Source organism: Chlorocebus sabaeus, chromosome 1 (assembly GCF_047675955.1).
Source record: "Chlorocebus sabaeus isolate Y175 chromosome 1, mChlSab1.0.hap1, whole genome shotgun sequence".
In the NCBI taxonomy this organism is placed as follows: Eukaryota; Metazoa; Chordata; class Mammalia; order Primates; family Cercopithecidae; genus Chlorocebus; species Chlorocebus sabaeus.
In genome coordinates, this window is record NC_132904.1 from 4,541,609 (window position 1) to 4,563,713 (window position 22,105).

Here is a 22,105-nt window from a genome sequence, read left to right on the forward strand (position 1 = left end):
ATTCTATCTGTATTCACAGAGCAGTGTAGACATCTGTTTAGGCACTGGGTGTGCTGTGGTGAGCGAGACAGGCAGTCCCTGCCCCAGGGAGCGTACATGGCTGTGGAGAAAACAGTAACCACTATAAATATGTAGTAACTGTTATGGACAACAGAGAAGGGGAGGAGAATCCTTAGATGGTGTGGGAGGTTGGGGAAGGCATCTGTGAGGCTGTGCCATGCGAGGTGGGCTGTGTCTGTCTCCAGAGGAGCACATCCCAGGAGGGAGGAGTAGCAGGGACCAGGATCCCTAGTGAGAGTGGGGCTGTGCCGCTCTCCAGAAGAACATGTCCCAGGTGGGAGGGACAGCAAGTACCAGGACCCCTGGTGGGAGCGGGGGCTTTGAGTGTTGGAGGGACAGTGATGAGGCTACTGATTCTATTGCTACTTGAGCCACTGTCCATCTGTCCCCCTCTCCCATGATGCCCCAGGCCTCTCTGCAGCCCCTGCCCTTGTGCAGCTTCCTGAACACTACTGACCCCCTCATCTGCCTAGGATGCAAGCCTTCAGGTCTTGCTATGGTTTGTCCCTCAAACCTCATCTTTAAACCTGACCCCCAGTGTTGCAGGTGGGGTTTAATGGGAGGTGTCTGGGTCACAGGGGTAGATTCCTCATGAACAGATCGGTGCCCTCTCTGGGGGTGAGGGAGTTTTCACTCTAGTCATTTCCACAAGAGCCACTGGTTGTTAAAAAGAGCCCCTACTGGGTATCTACCCAGAGGAAAAGAAGTCATGATGTGAAAAAGACACTTGCACACATGTGTTTATATGTTTATACGTGTGTAATTGAGCACAATTCTCAATTACAAAAATATGAAGCCAGCCTAAATGCCCATCGACTGACTAGTGGATAAAGAAAATGTGACACACACACACACATGTCCCATGGAATACTACTCAGCCATAAAAAGAAATGAAATAAAGATATTCACAGCAACCTGGATGGAGTTGGAGATCATTATTCTAAGGGAGGTAACTCAGGAATGGAAAACCAAATGTTGTATGTTCTCACCTATAAGTGGGAGCTAAGCTATGAGGATGCAAAGGCATAAGAATGACATCATAGACTCTGGGGACTTGGGGGAAGGGTGGGAGGAGAGTGAGGGATAAAAGACTACACACTGGGTGCAGGGTAGACTGCTCAGGTGATGGGTGCACCAAAATACCAGAAATCACCACTAAAGAACTTATCCATGTAACCAAACACCACCTGTTCCCCAAAAACTATCGGAATAATAATTTTAAAAGAGTCCAACACTTCTCCCCTCTCTGCCTTTCTTTCTCATATGTGCTCTGCACAGGCCCGTCCCCTTTGCCTTCCATGAAGTTTCCTGAGGTTTCACCAAATGCCCAATCTTGACCTTCCCAACCATTGAAACCATGAACCAAATAAACCTTTTTTCTCTGTAAATTACCCAGCCTCATGCATTCCTTTATAGCAACGCACAATGTGCAAAGATGGGCCTTTTCAAAAAGCTTCTCAAATTCCTTTTTCCTCCTACTGCCCTGCAGTGTGGTTGGCCCCATGTGAGGATGGAGAACTCAGGCCCAGGGAAAGAAGAAGCCACTTGCTACAGTCAGACATGATCAGCAGCAGCTGTCAGAGGCCCCAGGTGATGCCACCAGGGACTCCAGTCACGGAGCACTGCTCACCTGCCTCCTCTGAGAGTTTCCAGGAACTACTCTGGCAGAGCTATTATCCTCTCTCCTGAGAAAGAGATGCTTGACCTCACAGGACCACATTCGTAGATCCTCCCTGAGCTACAGGCTCCCAGCTTGTCTTGGCTCATACTCGGTGACATAGGGAAAGAGACCACTCCACTGTGCCCCTTTATCCTTTGGTTTCCAAATTGGCATAAATTCTGCTGGGTGTTAAGAGAAGGAAACAATAAAAACCTGCTAAGGACACCCCATTGTCTCCAGATGATGGAATGTGGGAAATGTTCATGGAGGTCCCAAAAGGACTGTCCAGAGGCCAGTGTTAAGCTCATGTTGAACAGGCCTTAGTCTAGCTGGAGACTCTGCAACTGGGCCATGTTCATCCCACTGATTCCTCGACATTTCCCCATTCAGATGTGTGGGACACAGGCCGCATCTATGTGGATCTCCTTGATGGATACCTGTGCTCCTGGAGAGTCTATGAAGGCCCCCACTCAACAAGAGGGAAGGGAGACCATGTCTTCCCCATGGTCAGTGACCTGGACAGCACTCTGGATGGCACAATCAACCTTTGTAAGGTGTCCATGGTCATCATGTGCCACAAAATCTAAAGAGCACTTATTTCATTAAAAGTTGGACAAAAATTGAAGCAGTTTGAGGTGTATGTTGTCAAAGATGAAGGCAAATATCACACCTTTTAAAAAAAAGAGCTAAAAGAGTAAAACAGTTAACACTGGCAGAAAGAAAGACACATAGGCCAATGGAACAGAACAGAAATCCCAGAAATAAACCCTTCTGGACATGGTCAAATGATCTTCCACAAATGTGCCAGGACCATTCAATGGGAAAAGGACAATCTCTTTGCCACAGGTTGCTGGGAAACTGGATATCCACATGCAAAAGAATGAAGCTGGATCCTTACCTCACGCCATATACAAAAATGAACTCAAAATGGATTAAAGACCTAAATATAAGACCTGCAAATACAGACCTGCTAGAAGAAAACACAGGGCAAAAGCTTATGACATGACTCGGCATTGTTTCTTGGATGTGAGACCACAGGCACAGGCAACCAAAGTGAAATGAGACTGTACTGAGCTCAAAAACTTCTGCACAGCAAAGGAAATAAACATAGTGAAACAGCAATTTACAGAGTGGAAGAAATATTTGTAAGGCATATATTTGGTAAGGGATTAATATCTAAAATATATAAAGAGCTCCTGTAACTCAACAACAACAACAAAATCCAATACTCTGATTTTAAAGTGAGCAAGAGAATTAATAGACGTTTCTCTGATGAAGACACAAATGGTCAACAAGCACATGGTAAGATACTCAACATCGCTAGCCATCAGGGAAATGCAAATCCAAACCACAATGAGGTACCATCTCATACCCACTGGGATGGCCACTATTAAAAAAAGTAATAACAATCTGAAGCATAAAATAATATGTTTGGATGAGGATGTGGAGAAACTGAAACCTTTGTGTACCACTGGTGGGAATGCAAAGTAATGTAACTGCAGCGGAAACAGCATGAAGGTTCCTAAAAAAAATTAAAAATAGATCCAGTAATCCCATTGCTGCGTGTCTCCCCAAAGGAATTTAAAGCAGGATCCCAAAGAGATATTTGCCCACCTAGGTTCATTGCAGCGTTATTTGAAATAGCCAAGCAAGCAGTGGAAGCAGCCTAACTATTCATCAACCGATCAATAGAGAAGCAAAATGTGGTCTATCCACACAAAGAAATATTGTTAAGCCTTAAAAAGAAAGGAGGTTCTGCAACATGCTACCGATTGAATGAACTTTGAGGATATTATGCGAAGTGAAGTAAGCCAGATACAGAAAGGCAATTACTGTTGGATTCCACTCATATGGGGTATCTAAAACAACCAAATGCTCAGAAACAGAAAGTAAAAGGGTGGTTGCCAGGGGCTTAGGGAGGGGAAGTTGCTGTTCAATGGGTACAGAGTTTCAGTTTTGCAAGGTGAGGAAGTTCTAGAGTTCTGCCGCACAGCAAATGTGCATACAGTTAATACTACTGAACTGCACACTTAAAATGATTAAAACGGGCCACGGGCGTGGCTCACCCCTGTAATTCCAGCACTTTGGGAGGCCGAGGCTGGCGGCCTCTCAAACACCTGAAGTCAGGAGTTTGAGACCAGCATGGCCAACGTGGTGAAATCCCGTCCCTACTAAAAATAAAAAAATTAGCCAGACTTGGTAGTGGGCACCTGTAATCCCAGCTACTGGGGAGGTTGAGGCAGGAGAATTGCTTGAACCAGGGAGGTGAAGGTTGCAGTGAGTCAAGATTGAGCTACTGCACTCCAGTCTGGGTCACAGAGCAAGACTCTATCTCAAAAAAAAAAAAAAAAAAAAAGTGAAATAAAGGCTATTTGAGAGATCAGCATCTGTAGGTAAGGAGCTGTGTGTGGGGTTCAGGGCAGTGAGCAGAGGTAGGGGAGGTGGGTTGGCAAGCTTCATGTAAGCCTGGGCGCGCCCACCCCAGGCAGTCCCTGGACTTACAAGTTTGCTTACAGGGCTGGGGTCAAGTTCAGATAAGGAAGAGCTGTAGGCAGGAAGAAGCCATGATGGATGAAATGCCATGATGGGAGGGGGAAAACCAGGTTATCAATGGGAACACACGCTTGGGTGGAAGGATGTTTTAGCATCAAATTGGATGTGAAATCCTGAACTAGTTCCTGCTCACCGGGCGCCATGCCCAGCAGGGAAACTGGCTTGCAGGTGAAGATGGGCGTCCTCGCCCCCGAGATGGTGCATGAGACTACCAGGGAGGTGTGTTTAGGGACCAGAGCGTGTCTCCACGTAGGTAAGAGCTGGAGATATCTCTTCCCACAAATGTGGTCGTTGGTTGCCTAGCTGGTTGCACCTGCCATCCCAGAGTTTGCAAAGCTTGTATGTGTTGGTGTTTTATTTCCCCACACTGGTGCAAACTGTTTTACAGACTGAAAAGTGGAAATGGATTTGCCACTTGGTCCACAACTGTTCTATTGCTGTCAGTTAAAAGAGAAATGGTCTTCATGTAATTACTACAAAAAATGATCAGAATCCATCCCCGGACAGGACGGATGTCTGCTCTTCACAAGGAGTCAAAAGCCACAACTTTGGTGGTCGAGATAGAGAGACACTTTAAAGATTGGACTGTCCCTTCTCGGTCACTCCCAGGGATTTTTCCACTTTGGTTTCTTTGGAGCTGGTAAACTCATTGGATTGGTCAACTCACTTGTGAATCGTGCACAGGAAATAAAATGAGAGGGGGAGAAAGACATGGCTTTATTTATAGAAACTTCATTTTGCTATTCATCGAATAAATAAACACAACCCACCTCACACTAAAAATATGCCTCTCAAGATCAACAATGAGGCCATGTTTGGCTGACTCCACAGAGACGCGGAGATTGCAGACCCTAGGAATTTCTCACAGATGTGTCCTAGAATAATTCAGGACAGTGTGCCAACAAGAACGTTTGATTTCTGTTGACATTTTAAGCAACATGCCATCTCCTCCTTGGTTCTGAAGCTGGCAAAGAAAAGCCTTAGGCTCTGATATATCAGTTCGGGCTGTGTGACTTCTGTCATGTTACTTCACCTCTCTGAACCCCAGCTTCTTCACCTGTAAAATAATGAGAATGATATCTATCTGTGAGGGGATTTGTGTGGAGTAAGTGAGAACATAAACACATAATAAAATTCTAAAGACTAAAGAGATGTTCAGTAACCAGTGGTGACACTTGTAATGCACCATGAGAATTTTTCTGTCACCAATTCTTTTTTTTTTTTTTCTTTTTTTTTTTGAGATGGAGTCTCTCTCTGTCGCCCAGGCTGGAGTGCAGTGGCGCGATCTCAGCTCACTGCAGTCTCTGCCCCCCCAGGTTCTAGCAATTCTCCTGCCTCAGTCTCCTGAGTAGCTGAGATTGCAGGCACCTGCCACCACGCCCGGTTAATTTTTGTATTTTTAGCAGAGACGGGGTTTTGCCATGTTGGCCAGGCTGGTCTTGAATTCCTGACCTCAGATGATCTACCCACCTGGGCCACCCAAAGTGTTTGGATCACAGGCGTGAGCCATGGCGCCCAGCCTCTGTCACCAATTCTAATTCCACAAGTCAAGGGCTGTTCAAAGATGTGCTGGTGTAAGTCAACCTCACTTGTGCCCACTGTGTTAAATCTCTCCCAGTAGCACTGAAAGCTTATTTGCCAAGTCTAGAAGAAACCAGGGCAGCCACACAAAAGATATCTCCATTGCTCCACGGTGTTTTTTGAGGGCAGTGTGATGGAGAAGCCCGTGGTTGCAAGCCCTGAGAGCCAGGAGATGCTGCGTAACTTCGCGATATGCTTTATTCTCATAGCCCCCATCTGAGAGTGGCCGGGAAGCCTGGGTTTCCGCTGTGTGGATTTGAGCACAGTCTTCACCACATCACAACCATGTGACCTTTGAGGCTGCCTCATCTTAAATTGGGGAAGGAGCAGTGCCTCCCTCGGAGGGCGCAATGACAAGTCATAAGATGGTCCCTGTAAAAGTGCACATATAAGCATCCGGCGTGTGGTCACACACAGCAAATATTAGCCCTTGTAATTTCTAAAAACCATATCATTTTGTAACTTGTTCTTTTTGCACACACTCTCTCTCTCATTTAACTGTGTTCTGGATCACATCTCACTACTCTAAAGCTCACGTCTAGCATAGACCAGATGCTTGAAAAACATCCGGCCAAAAAGACGGGAACACAGCCCTACCCTCATGAAGATAAAGTCAGGTGGGGTGCAGGGTGGTGAGACCACTTTGTGAGGACCTGGGGTTTTGGAGGCTGCTGAAGGAGCCCCTGGTAGGCTCCTGGGGACGGGGAAGAGGTTATGAGGGAGGTCCAAAGGGTCAGAGCAGGAGGAAAAGTGCCTCAGGCTGAAGAAGGAGCTCATGGGGTGGTCTGGACAGGAGAGTGTGCCTAGATCCTCCAGAAGTGGGGATAGGCTGTATGTTTGGCACATGGAGGCTGGGAGCACATGGTAGGAGCTGAGGGCCAGGATATAACAGCTTCACACTATTCCCTGTGGGGTGTCCACGGGTCGCCACCCAGCCCCTACTTAGGGTCACTTCTTTTTCACTGTTCTAAGTGAAACAGTCTTTGCCCACCTGCTCAATCAATTCTGTAGGATATGTTTCTAGAATTGATCAAGTGGTAAACATCTGTTTTATTTATGCCATCCTCTCCATGAATACAATGACCTATCCATCCACACATTCCATTCATCCACCCATTTATCCATCCATCCATCCATCCACCCACCCATCCATCCACCAACAATTTACTAAGCCCCACCTCTGTGCTAAGCACTGGAGATAAAGGGCAATATGCCCTCCCAGCACAGAGTAAGCTTCCTGCAGCCTGGAGAGGGCTATGGAAGGAAACACTTTCCATACAAGAGCGTCCTGCATACAGGAGGTTCACAGTGAGTCTGTGGGAGAATTGGTGACGACATGCCTCCAAGCTGTCCTGAGACCAGTGGGACCATATCGGAGTCAGGAGACAGCTCGATTTCCACAGGCTGAACCATCGTAATATCGACCAATGTCGCCAATTTCATGAGCGTCTCAGATGTTATAATGTGCATCTCTCTGACGATGAGTAAAGCTGTCTTTTCTAAATAGCCATTTGGGGGGTAAGTCGCCTATTGCGGTCATGCCGATTTTCCCATTGGTGTGTTGGTCTTTTATTTTAAATTGGTCTGTAAATACGTGTATTTTAGAGCGATAAAAACAACTCTTTATGGGATACTCAGCAGATGGTGACTCCTTGCTTGTTATTTTTCTTTCTGTTTTGTTCATGGTATTGTTTCTTTTTTTCGAATCTGTGAAAGTTAAAAATTTTTCCTTGACAGTTTCCGGGTTTTGTACTGTGCTCAGAAAATCTTTCCCGAAGATAATGTAAGTGTCCATCTTATTTTCTTCTAGAATATTTATAATTTTATTTTTACACTTAAAGGTTTTGGTTTTTTTTTTTTGAACTTAGAGCTTTACTTTGCCAGGAGCTCACTTTGGGGTATTAGGGGTATAGAATCAGACAGGAACCAGAGTTTGCTTTTCCCTCAATGGTTGTTGGTCCTTTCCAACAGATGAAGTACTCGATGGCACCCATGACTTCTTTGAAGCTGTTTCCTGACCTATATCTTCTAACTGAACTGGAAAATACAGTCACGCACCACTTAACCACGGGGTTCTGAGAAATGTGTCATTAGGCGTTTTCATCGTAGTGTGAAGATAGAGTGCTCTTATACAAACCTAGATGACGTAGCCCACTCTACAGCCAGGCTGTGTGGCGTGGCCCGTTGCATCTACGGTACAAACCTTCATAGAATGTTACTGCACTGAATACTGTAGGCAACATAACGGTAAGGCTTTTTTTTTTTTTTTGAGATGGAGTCTCGCTTTGTTGCCCAGGCTGGAGTGCAGTGGCGCCATCTTGGCTCACTGTAACCTTCGCCTCCCAGGTTCAAGCGATTCTCCTGCCTCAGCCTCCTGAGTAGCTGGGACTACAGGCGCCTGCCACCATGCCTGGCTAATTTTTGTATTTTTAATAGAGATGGGTTATCACCATATTGGGCAGGCTGGTCCCAAACTCCTGACCTTATGATCCACCTGCCTCGGCCTCCCGAAGTGCTGGGATTACAGGCGTGAGCCACTGCACTCAGCTGGTAAGTATTTTTATATCTACACATAGAAAAGGTACAGTAAAAACATGGTATTACAATCTTGCGGGACCACCTAAGATTGTAGCACCACAGATTGAGGCCACCCAATCTTACGGGATGGTTTGGGACCACCATTGCTCTGTATATGGTTCATCATTGACCAAAACATCATTTCAGCACATGGCTGTAATTTAAACACTCCTTCCAAAATAGTGTGGTAGTGGGCGCCTGTAATCCCAGCTACTGGAGAGGTTGAGGCAGGAGACTTACTGGAACCTGAGAAGCAGAGGTTGCAGTGAGCTGAGATTGCACTACTGCACTCCAGCCTGGGCGACAAGAGTGAGAATCTGTCTCAAAAAAACAAAAACCAACACACACACACACATGCAAACATCTTATTGAAGTGTCACAGATATATACAGAAAAGCACCTGCAATACGTGTGCAGCTCAGCACGTTTTGCTAACACATGCCCATGCACCCAGCACCCGGCAGCACCTTCCTTTCCCTCAGGGCACTCTTCTGGTTTCTATCCCCATGGATTCATTTGCCTGCTTTTGTGTGTGATAGAAACGGGATCAGGTACCCTTTTGTGTCTGGCCTTTCTTGTTCAACGTGAGATGTGTGAGATTCACTGTGGTTGCTGGGAGCAGTTGCAGGTGGTTCTTCCTGTTGCTGTGGAGGGCAGCACGGCGGGAAGGGACGGTGAGATAGTCATCCATCCTTCTGTCTGAGTGTGGACAGGCCCTGCAGGAGTTTCCAATTGTGGGCCATCATGAACAGTGCTGCTGGGGACACTTTCACTCACGGCTTTGGATGTGTGTGTATTTCTGTTGAGTGACTACCCAGGGATGGCTTTGCTGGGCCACAGACTACGTGTTTGTTCAATAGTAAATCTGCCTATCAGTCTTCCAGATTATCAGTTTCCACACCCATGAGCAGTAGGCAAGGGTTCCAGTTGCTCCATGTTCTTGCCAAAGCTTGGTATCTCATGGGCTTTGCATTTCACCACTCAGGTGTGTGTATGATGGTATCACCAGGTGGTTTTGCTTTGCATTTCCTGATGACTAATGAACTGAAATGCCTTTTCTTATGCTTATCGGGCCTTTTCCTTTAAAATGCTTTTTGATGACCTGACATGACTTTTAGATTGGTGGGGAGCATGCGTCCCCTCCGCCCATCTCGATTTCTTACTAACAAACTTTCCCTTATAAAGCAGGTGACAGATTCCATTTTCTTCCTCTCTGAGTACCTCAAACACACAAATGAAACATCCAGCTAATTACTGGCAGAAAAAAACCCTCCCCATTCATTTTTTTTTCTCAAGGGCTCATTTTGGGTAGCTCTGTCCCCACTTTATTGTCTCCATCCAACAAGTGATCTCACTTGGTTGCAGTTACGAAAGTTTTCTTATGGGAATTCCCCTGGGAGTCCTCTGTAAGTTCCTTCCTGAGACTTTTATCTTGGCAGCAGCGAGCATTTGGTTACACCTGGCTCAGAAGCTCGCAGTAAAGCAGTATGGGCCATGCTCTGAATAGAAGTCTTTGGGGCCTCCCTTCCCTTTTGTCCCAGTGCTAGAGAAATCCCTAGTACTCTCATCGGACACTCCCCAGGGTGGCCATGTGATAGCCCTCCCTCCTGCCCCCAGTGCCTCCACATTCACAAAAGGATAGGAACCCCAGCCTGTTTGATCCTCAGTAAGGCACGTGCGTCCCTGGCCAATTTGCAGCAGAAGGAAAAGCTGCCGTACAAATGCTTCATTCATTCAGCAAATGTTTATTGAGCATCTACTAAGTGCCAGTCCCTGTGCTAGGCATTGATTCAGAGATGAGCCCAAGAGACATGGCCCTTTTCCCCTGGCATTTATGTTAGTGGGTGAAGAGGGGCCGATGGTGCATAAGGCCAACACATTAGAAACCCGTTATGTTCTCAGAAGCTGCTGCTGAGCACGGAACCTGGCAAAGCACTCTGTCTTCTTATTCACCTATTGTTTAATTGATAACTCCAATGAGTTAGGAATGAGGAAAACTGATATGAACATATTAGTTAAGGAGGATCCCAGTGTGATCAACTTCAGCAAATTCAGCTCAGGATGGTCTCATAAGTTTCATAGATTGATGGTTCCCATCTAAATCCTTCTATAGCCCATTAAGAAATCTCCAGTACTTCATTTTTTGTTGGTTTCTTTATTTTGAGACAAAGTCTTGCTGTCACCCGGGGAGGAGTGCAATGGCGTGATATAGGCTCACTGCAACCTCTACCTCCTCCTGGGTTCAAGCGATTCTCCTGTCTCAGCCTCCCAAATAGCTGGGATTACAAGCACATGCCACCATGCCTGGCTAATTTTTTATTTTTAGTAGAGACAGGGCTTCACCTTGGTAGCCAGCTGGTCTCGAACTCCTGACCTCAGGTGATCCACCCGCCTCCACCTCTGCCTTCCAAAGTGCTGGGATTACAGATCTGAGCCACTGCACCCGGCCTGAAATCTCCAGTACATCAAACACCAATGCTAGTAGCTTGACAGTAGAGAAGCCCGACAGCCCCAGCTGCAGCCAGGTGATCAGGGTCCATACCAGCAGTGATAAGTCATGGTGACAGGATGTAATCTTGATATGATGCATGAGAATGGCTCTTTACCTTGGTGGTCTTCCTCCCTCAAACTAATAATCCCAGATGAATAATGAGAAGAAAGTTCCAGTTGAGGGACAGTCTACAAAAGACCTGACCAGCACTTCTCAAAACTATCAGGGTCAACAGAAAACAAGGAAAATCTGTGAAACTCTCACAGCCAAGAGGAGCCTAAAGAGTCATGAGGACTAAATGCACTGTGGTGCTCTGGAAGGGATCCTAGGACAGAAACAGGTGTTAGACAAAAGCCAAGGACATCTGCATACACTATGGGCTTTAGACAAAAATGTACCAGGGGCTGGGCGAGGTGGCTCATATCTGTAATCCTAGCACTTTGGGAGGCTGAGGTGGGTAGATCACAAGGTCAGGAGTTAGAGACCAGCCTGGCCCACATGGTGAAACCCCATCTCTACTAAAAATACAAAAGTAGCTGGGTGTGGTGGCACGTGCCTGTAGTCCCAGCTACTCAGGAGGCTGAGGCAGGAGAATTGCTTGAACTGGGGAAGTGGAGATGGCAGTGGGCCAAAATCATGCCATTGCACTCCAGCCTGGCTGACAGAGTGAGACTCCATCTTAAAAAAAAAAAAAAAGCCAGCGTTGGTGCATTAATGATGATACACATACCACACTAACATAAAATGTTAAAAACAGGGGAAACAGGGCGCAGTATGTGGAAATTTTCTGTGCTATCTTTGCAATAATTCTGTAGAGCGAAAACTGTTCTAAAAGCAAAAGTTTACTTAAACAAAAACAAAGGAACGATGGTGATGACTATAATCTGATGTGAATATACATGGCTGGAAGTGAGCCCATCTCATGCCTACTATGTGTGTCTGGTGGGGAAGAGCTTGTGAAAAGCAGTCTGAACTTACACCTCTTGTGTCATTATGTAGAAACAAGTCACGAAATAGACAAAACCCAGTTGGCTGACTTTGGAAATATAACATGCAAACTGATGGAAGCAGTTTGGGGCTATTTTTGATGTGATAGCATCACCCCAAACCAGTCATAAAATGAACGTTCTTGTTTGCATTTGACGAATCATGCTCCCTCTTTACCAAGTATTGAAGAGTTGTTCTTGATAAATGAGTGAAAATTAAAAATTGCCATCATATATATAGATGATGTCTATAGAGATTATCTGTATTATTCAAAATATATAGAAATCTCTCTCTTCCTCCCTCCTTTTATCTGCCTATCTCCATCCCTCCATTCTTCCATCTCTCCATTCATTCATTTTTTCATCCATCCATCCATCCATCCACCCATCCATCCACCCATCCATCTATTCATCCACCCATCCATCCATCTACCCATCCATCCATCCATTCATCCATCCATCCACCCACCCATCCATCCATCCATCCACCCACCCATCCATCCACCCATGCATGCATCCATCCATCCATCCATCCATCCATCCATCCATCCATCCACCCATCCATCCCCCCATCCATCCATCCATCCATCCATCCATCCATCCATCCATCCACCCACCCACCCACCCATCCACCCATCCATCCACCCATCCACCCATCCATCTACCCATCCATCCATCCATTCATCCATCCACCCATCCACCCATCCATCCACCCACCCATCCATCCATTCATCCACCCATGCATCCAGGGAGAGGGGAATGAACACATAAATTCACACTTTTCAATAATAGATCAGCATCCAAAATGAAATATTTTTGCTTAAAATCACTTCTTTATCATATATGACAAAAATGAAATAAAATGGTGGATTTAATTCGCAGGAGTCTTCTGAGACCAAGAACACTGTGCAAGGGTTTCCTGAACCCCAGTGGTGACGCTCAGCTAGCCCAAGGACCACTTAGGTCTCTTCCAGTTGTGGCTGTGGGGGGTTTAATGACAAATTGGGGGAGTAAAATCAAATTGGCAAAAACAAGCCTGGACCTGCCTTTTGGAACTTGGTCAAGTACAGGGGGGAGTGATACTGACCGAGTCCTCATGAAAATCAATGTGGGGCAGCTGTGTGAGTGCCCAGGGAGAGGGGCCAGGTGTCACATTGCAGAGGGAGCAATGGGGCTACAGGCCAAGGGGCTACAGGTACCAAGGCCCCAGGAGCAGGGAAGAGGGGATGAAGGGCTATAGGAAGGCCAGTGAGGCCAGACGGAGAGGGCAGCTGGGGGAGAGAAAGGAATCCAGAGAGGCAGGTGAGCCCTGCTTGCAGGCAGGCCATGAAGAGAGAAAGAGTGAAGTCATCTTGTTTGTCTGTAGACATGGAAAGCAGTGGACAGATTCCAGAAATGCACAGGAAGGGACGCCAACTGCACCAGGCAGTGGACTGGAAGTGGGGAGACAAACCAAGGGGCAAGGATACAGTGGTGCCCACAGTTTTGTGACTTGTAAAGGGATGCAGGCTGGGGAGATCTGAAGACGGAGCTGGGACGAGGAAGCAAACGCTACCTTTGGCCTAGTGCCCACGTTGATCAAGTTTGCAAGCAGGAACCAGAATATTACCCGAGGCCCTCTCCCTTTTCCCCCGAATTCCCAGTCTGTCCCAATATCCAGCTGTTGACGGTCCAGGAAACACAATGCAATAAACATTATGCCAGATTATGCCTCCTTTCTCATTGCTAACATCAATAGCTCCATTTCCACCACGTTCAGACTTTTGTGTTGAAGTGCCATGTAAATGCATTAAAAAATCATTACACACCGGAGGCCATATGTGGGCAGAAATAATTCCGATTAAGTGTAAAAGGGAAAGAATTAAGTCTTGGGTATCAAGGGTAGTGTTTGCACACCACACCCAGGGGCAAACAAGGGTGCAGCTGAAGACAGGGCGCTGTCTCAGGAGGCGGCAACTGGCCCCATGGGGGTGGCGCTGGCATTCCCAGGGTTGTGTGGGTTTGGCTGCATGTGGGCACCCAGAGCCCAGACGAATCATGGCAAAAGGCCCAGAGGAGGCAAAATGTCCCCATGAGCTGCCATGAGAAAGAAAGCTGGAATTACCAGGAAGGCATCTACTGTATGTGTGGGTCGCCTTCCAGGGCTAAATACATGAAACTAGTAATTTGTCTACCTAATGGCCATGTGACCATTGTCAAATGGATCTCCGAGGGCTGGGAAGGCTTTTAATGCTTCATTACGCAGTATGAAAACCCTGGCATGTATGCCCAGTGCTGAAGGCTGAGGGCCATGATAGACATTGATAGGCGGGAACAATGCCAGGCAGAGGCAGGCACAGGGAGAGACGAAGGCCTCACCAAACAGTCCAATCTCTCCAGTGTGGCTTCTGCAGCAGCAAGGCAGTCACAGGGACATGTCTTCTCTCCAGAGAGCTGGGGAGGCAGCAGCTGAGTTGGTGAGGACCCAGGTTGGAGCCAGGAGACAGAGCGGCAGTCCCTATCCTGCCATGCCTAACTCTGGTAGGCCTTGTCTCTCAACATCTGAGTCTCAGGGGCCTCCCCTGCCCAGCCAGGTGTGGTTAGCCCATCCTGATGGATTCACAGAACACTCTGGGCTGTGGGAGCTTAGGCACATTCCTTGCTCTTTCATTTCCTCAGTTTTCTTGTCTGGAGTTCAAAGTTTCTCCTAATATCACTTAACATGTATTAAAGGGAATGACATGAGTAAAGGGCTTGCAATAGTGCCTAGAACAAAATGAGTTGATAAAATCTGTCAACTATCATCCATCATCCATCCATCCATCCATCCATCCATCCATCCATCCATCCATCCATCTATCCATCCATTCATCTATCCATCCATCCATCCATCCATCCATCCATCCATCCATTCATCTATCCAGCTGTCCAGCTCTCCATTCATCCATTTATCCATCATCCATCCGTTGATCCACCAATCCATCCATCTATCCATTCATCCATCCATCCATTCATCTATAATTCATCCATCATCCATTCATCTACCCACCCATCACTCATCCATCCATCCATCCATCCATCTATCCATTCGTCCATCCATCCATTCATCTACAATCCATCCATCATCCATTCGTCTACCCACCCATCACTCATCCATCCATCTGTTTATCCATCTGACTTTTGCCAGGCCTGCCATGGCCAGGCCCTGGGCTAGGGCTAGAGAAATGAATGAGACATGGTTCTTGCCACCAAGTAGACCAAGTCCATCAAGGGAGACAGAAGTGGGGGACGAAATTAACTGAGACACGAGTTGCTGCATGCTCTAAGAGAAGTGGGAGCTGAGCTCGCATGGTATCAGCACAGAGGTAGGGGGCCTGGGATATTGGGGTGGACCCATTATCGGCACACAAAGCTTACTTAGCCAGAATTAGAAGCCTTTCACAACACAGATCATAGTATAAAGCTGCATAGACTGCACTCCATGAGAGCAAGGGCTATAGCTACACTGTATCCCCACCTTCTGGTCCTATGGCTGCATTATATCCCAGTTCCTGGAATTGTGGATACACTGTATCCCCCATTTCTGGTGCTGTAGCTGTCCTAAAGAAAGAGATGCATCTATGACTGTTTAGTTTGATTTAAATGATGCATCCAACTGCAGAGGCAGAAGTTTCCTCAGCTATTTACATCACAATATGGAAGAGAAACTCACTGGGTGAACCATTTCCACAGAACATTGGGTTCTGTTCACAACTGGGATTTGCCCATCACTGCAGGTGGCATGGTGGTCTCCTGGGCAATGCCTCCTTCAGCCTCTGCATTTGGTCACAGAGGACAGGGGGCAGGCTCCTCTCTAGATGGGTCACTCCTACCCCTGCTGTCAATGGAGGAATCTGTCTGTGGTCTTGGGGTTGACATTGAGTCTGTCTCCTTGTAAATGTCCACACGGCATCCCAAACCTACCCCAAGTTCAAATACACCAAGTGCTCTGAATGACAGCTGGTGTGCAGGAAGTGTGCCAAATGTCAGCTTTTGTGATTCTTGTAATTATTAACATGCTCAAAAGCAAACCCCTACAGAACAGTCTTTTCAACAAATTGTGCTGAAACAAATGGATATTCACATGCCGAAGAACGAAGTTGGCTCTCTACCATACTCCACATACAAAAATTAACTAAAAATGGACTGACCTAAATATAAAAACTAAAAGCATAAAACTCTTAGAGGAAAACATAGGGGTAAATCGTTGCGACCTTGAATTTGGCAATGAATTCTTAGAGATGACACCAAAAGCATGAGCAACAAAAGAAAATGTAGATAAGTTGGGCTTCATGAAAATTAAAAATTTTGTACATCAAAGGACATTATTGAGAAAGTGAAAAGACAACCTACAGAATGGGAGAAGATATCTGCAAATTATTCAACTGATAAAAGTTTAATATCCAGGCTCTATAAAAGCTCCTGCAATCCAACAACAAAAAGACAAACAACTCAATTAGAAAATAGACAAAGGAATTGAGTAGATATTTCTCCAAAGAAGATAAACAAATGATCTACAAGCACAGGCTCAACATAGTAACATAGTGATTAGGCCAATGGAAATCAAAGCCACAATGATATACCACTTCACACCCACAGGATTGCTGTAATTAAACAATACATATATCAAGTGCTGGTAAGGGTGTGGAGACTCTAGAACCCTTGTACACTAGTAGTGGGCCTGTAAAATGGTGTAGTCATTGTGTAAAACAGTTTGACAGTTCCTTAAAAAGTTAAAGATAAAACTATACGATCTAACAATTTTACTTCTAGGTATATACCTCAGAGATTTGGAAATAGGAACTTAACAGACACTCACATGCAAATGTTCATGGCAGCATTTTCAAAATAACCAAAAGATGGAAATAACCCCTGTCTGTCAATAGATGAATGGACGAACACAATGTGGTATATCCATTCAATGGAACATTATTCATCCATAAAACTAATGATTACTGATATACGCTACAACATGGATGCCTTGAAAACATGCCAAGTGAAAGAAGTCAGACACAAAAGGACAAATATTGTGTGATACCATTTATATGCAGTGTCTAGAATAGACAAATTTATAGAGACAGATGTTAGAATAGATAGGGATTACCAGGGGTTAGGCGAGGCAGGGTGGGGTGGGGAATGGGGAGTGACTGTTTAATGGATACAGAATTCCTATTTGGGGTGATGAAAAAGTTTTGAAAATAGATAGTGATGATAGTTGTATGACATCATGAATGTATTTAATGCCACTGAATTGTACACTTAAAATGATTAAAATGTTATGGTATATATATAATATCTACCACAATTTAAAACAAAACAAAACAACGAATAGTAAACCTCTCACTTATCCCCACTCGAACCTCTCCTTGTGGACTCCTCCTTTTTCAAGCCACTCAATCTGAAAATCTCAGAACCATTTTTGATGACTCTCTTGCTCTCAGCCTCCACATCCCATGTGCCGGCAATTCCTGTGGGCCCCACTTTCAAAATAGACCTGGGGTCACCCTCCCCTACCTGCCTTGTGCACCCGGATTATTGCAAGAGCTTCTGAGCAAGCTTCTGCCCCTGGCCCATCAAATTGTTCTCTGCGGGACAGCCAGAAGGATCTGTTAGAACCCAAGTCAGCCCAGGTCCCTTCCCTGCTCCAAACCCTACTGCTCCAAACCCTACTGCAGTGGCAAGTGGCGGGGAGGGGGTGGAGAGTATTATTTAGCTCCCATGGTTACAGTGGCCATGGCGACCCCCACACTGGCTCCACACTTTCCATACCTCTTGGGTTGCCCCTCCTGCTCCCTCTTTCCCTCCCTGTCCCAGCTGGTTCTGGAATCCACCCAGCATATTCAAGAACACTCGTGCCGGGGCTTCTGCACTGGCTATTTCTTCTACCTGGAATGTTCTCCCCCCACCTCTTTCAGGTGTGTTCCCACACCACCCACTCAATGTGTCAGGCACAGAGTAGGTGCTCAATAACTCTGTGGGTGAAAGCTTCAGGAGGGAAAACTCTTTCTCTCCCCCCTGAATGGGTAAGATATCACTATGATTAAATGCACAGCGTGCTTGCCTGGAGTTCAAATCCTGCCTCTGTCACCAGCTATAGGACCTTGAGAAATCTCTCCGTGCCATAGTTTCCTCATCATAAATGGGGAGAAACAACGGGACCCACCTCATACAGTGAGTGAGGGTTGTACGTGATGATGCAGGTACCAGGGCTTCCATGGGTGACTGGCACGCGGTCACCTGCTCAACCAGCATTAGGGAGCATCATCTCCCCTCCCTCCCTTCCTTTGTCCCCCTCTCCCTCCCTCCCTCTCTCCCTCCTGACCTCTTCTTCCTTCCTTCCTTCCTTCCTTCCTTCCTTCCTTCCTTCCTTCCTTCCTTCCTTCTTTCCTTCCTTCCTTCCTTCTTTCCTTCCTTCCTCATTCCTTCCTTCCTTCCTTCCTCATTCCCTCCCTCCTTCACTTGGTGCCCAGGGTACCATTAGTGCAGAGAGGCATGTGGGTTGATTTCCAAGACAAGGGGATATCCCAGTTGGGTTCTGAGGGTTGCACAGGAGTGAGCTGGGCAGACATGTCCCAGTGGAGGGATGCCACAGACCTCACCCTAACTCCACCTGTCCTTGTGGGAGGTTCAGACCACAAGCATGTAAATAAATAGCTTATTAAAGAATAATGAAGGAGCTGCGAAGAAGTCAGAATGGGAGGGGGCATCTGTGCCATTCAATTGCTCCCTGGGAGCGTGGGCTTGTGGCTTTGCAGGGGAGTGAGAATGAGCAGGTTATGGGATCAGTTACAGAGCACTGGGTGTGACTTCACATCTGGGTCATATGGATGAAGCTTGCAGTGATGACGCTGATGACAATGACAGCAATACTCACTCATGCACAGAACAGAGTCAGGCACCTTGGAAAGGCTATAGACTCATATCATTTTCACAGCCACCCTCTGGACTTTACAGATAAGGCACAGAGTGGTTAAGCAAGTCGGCCAAGGGCACAGGGCTGCAGACAGCAAAGCTAGGATTGAGACCTGAGAAGCTGGCTCTGGAATTGGGGTTCTCTGTACTTCACAAGTCCTTCCTCTCTCTGGGTCTGGGTGCCGGTGGCAGGAAAAAGGGGGAACCCAGACCTCTTTCTGTTCTCCAACTTTATGGCTTTTTAAATTTCCTATTTATGGGTGAAGTCACTGACAGCCTCCAGGTGTAAATGGCATGGGCAGAGTGAGAGTGGCGTGGTGCTGTGAGGCTTTCTGTGGTATGTCTTCGTGTCTGCTGTGGTGGAATGATACATCTGACAGCAAACCCGAGAACTGAGGCTGGGACACCCTTCCTGGAGTTTTACTCCTGACACTGCTGCTACCCAGGGCAGGGGGAAGGGGACACAGTTCCACCCCTCACACAGCTGAGGTGCAGCGGCAGCGACAGGAAAGGCCTGCTCTCCGGGAGTGGAGGCTGAGGCCGTCATCCATCCATGATTACAGCTCAGATCCGATCAGCTGAATCCTCCAATAAGGAACGCTCCAGGTCCTCACATCTGAGATATGACCCATGCCCAAATGCGAACCCTATAAAGGCCAAAGCATAGGCCTGCAGTACACCCTTGTGCACAGGGAACAGTTTCCTCAAGATGTCCTAGATGCATTGCTGGGTGATTCTGCCTAGGGTGGGGAAAGGGAGAGGCAGTGGCCTCACAGCAGCTGGACTCAGACATCCTGGGTTCTAGTATTTTGTTTGTTTGTTTTGTTTTTTGTTTTTTTTGTGGTTTTTTTTTTTTTTTTTTTTTTTTTTTTTTTTGAGACATGGTCTTGCTCCGTTACCCAGGCTGGAGTGCAGTGCATGATCTCGGCACACCGCAGGCTCAAGAGATCCTCCTACCTCTGCCCCCAAGTAGCCTGGGAACAATAGGCCTCAGTTCTAGTCTTGGTGCCATCAGTTACTGGCTGTGTGGCCTCAGTTTCTTTGTCTGCACGATGGGGATGATCACGCACCCCTTTACAGGGTAGCGCTGAGGATAAAAGTGTGAAGCAATTGAACCAGTGCCTGGAACTTGGTGGGATGGTCATACACAGTGAGCTGGGGCTGTGTTTTCAGTGGATCACAGAACAGATCATTTCTACATAGGAGCTTGAGGAAGCCTCTCAGGAAGGCGGGACAGCCGGGCTGCACACGAACAGGCCCTGGTGACCCACTTCAGTGCCCAGGTTTTTTGCCTGCTCTGGCTGGAAGGGCCCCTTTCTCTTTCTTCTGGGCCTTTAATTTGATGAGTGTCCAGTGTCACTTCTAGAAGGAAGCCAAACCCGCCGTTGGAAAGGCACGCATCAGAGTAAGTTTCTCCATGGGAATTCGAAAAGAAGGAAAGTCGGGGGCGGGAGGGAGGAAGAATGAAAGGAGGCTTCCCATGCTATAGTTAGCAGTCCCGGGTTGGCGGTGGCATCCTTAATGCAGGGCACTGCCTCCTAACCAGGGCTTCAGAAGGGCAGAGCTCGGCGTGTAACTAAATAAAACCCACTGCACACTGCAGCCCCCTTGTCACTAGCCCACTCGTAGGTTTATTTAATAACCTCTGAACTGGGAGGGGAAAATCGTCCAGGAAACAGGGCTTGGGTCATTTATTTTAAAATTATTGGTACAAAAATATCCTGGGTGGTGATTTATGTGCAGCCAGGGGGGAGGAAATCAGGGACTCCCCCTCCCGCCTAGCGTCCAGGCCTCATTTGTCTCCGGCTAAGTTCCTCCCAGTTTCCATTATGATTTCGAGTCATAGTAGTGACTTTATATCGCAAATAAATCTCCAGAATAGCACGGAAATATTATGTGTATTAATAGCTCCTGTAAAAACATCCGAAAACCTCGTATCCGCTGCAAGACGCTCCCCCGGGATTGGGAACAGCCCAGCCGGCCTAGCAGATGTCTCCCCAGGGGCCGCGCGGGGGCCCCTGTCGGGCGGCGCCCCCAGCCCCAGCCCAGCCCCGGGGCTCTGTCTGTCGTCTGTTTGTCTGTCAGTGCCCCTGCGACCTGTGACTGACACAGCCCCTCCCCTCTCGCCTTTACCGGGAGCAGCGCAAGGAGGACTGTCCCCGCCACCAGAGGTGGGGGTCCCTGTCTCCTGCTCCCCGTGCGCCCCTGAGTCCTCCGCAAGCCACTGTCCCTGGGGCGTCCCAGATCCACTGCGGCCGCGCTGGCGGTCCCTCACCCCCGGTGCCGCCCTGGATACTCACGGGCTGTGGGGGCTTCCTTGAGGGGCAGCCCCTCCAGGCCGATGTCGCCCTCCTGCATGGCGCGTTCGCTGCGCGGCTCCGGTGCACCCGGGACACAGCGAGTCCAGAATAGGGAGCGACGAAGTCACCCCTGGAGGTCTGCGGCGGCTCTGGGGGCCAAAGTCCGAGCCCAGCTCGGAAGGGGACAGTCCCCTCTCTCCTCCCCAGAGGCAGTAGCGAAGCCGCGCGTGCTGGAGCCAAACTTGGTTGCCCTCGCGCACAGCCGCGCCGCTCCTCCCCCTAGGCTTTTTGGTCTGGGGGTCCCGGCAGACCTCCCCGCCCCCCGGGGGTTACCTGCGGACACCGCCCTCGCCCCGCCCCGCGCTCCTCGGACGCCCAGCGAGCGGCGCGGGACGCTGCAGAGGAGCAGCGGCTGGTCCCCAGGTCCCGGCCCGCCCCCGGCCTCCCGCTGCGCGGGGCGCGTCTCCACAGCTCCCAGACCGTCTTATCAGTTGGGGCGGGCAGTGGGGCCCCGAGCGGCCCTGCGAGGTGCGCCCCCACCCAGGGCCCCAGGGAAGGGGTATTGACTACGGGAGGGAGCCTTGAGCCAATCCCCCAGAGACGGGCGCAGCCCCGGGCGCGAGGCGGTTCGGTGAGTGGCCCTGGTTCCCGCATCAGGAGAGCGCGCTGGCCCCTGCCCCAGGGGGCAGGACCCCGACGAATCACTGTCAATTTGTCACACCAGGAGGCGGAAGCCCAGGGATGGAAAGGAGAGCTGGAGGTTACAGGGCACTAGGGGCCTGAACTTGAATTCAGAAATTCGCCTCTGTCCACCCGCCTCCCTGGGCTCCCTCCCGCAAGCCACAGCCTGTGCAGAATGTAGGAATCTGGATAAAGTGAGAGGGGTTTCAAAGTGGGGGAATGTCCCGTTATGTGAAGATTCCAGTTAACTGAGGCTAAGAGGACTGGAACCGGGGGTGCATCCAGG

General features: G+C 48.1%; 1 protein-coding gene across 1 annotated transcript in view; it reads right to left on the bottom strand.

Annotated features, from left to right (window-relative positions):
- The window catches only part of ANO1 (anoctamin 1), a 198,083-nt gene extending 176,568 nt beyond the window's left edge, over window positions 1-21,515 (bottom strand). Inside the window, exon 1 of the mRNA XM_008017193.3 lies at window positions 21,139-21,515. Coding sequence (XP_008015384.3) covers window positions 21,139-21,196 — 58 coding nt within the window. The 5' untranslated portion in view covers window positions 21,197-21,515. The remainder of the gene's footprint in view (window positions 1-21,138) is intronic.
- Window positions 21,516-22,105: the final 590 nt, after the last annotated feature.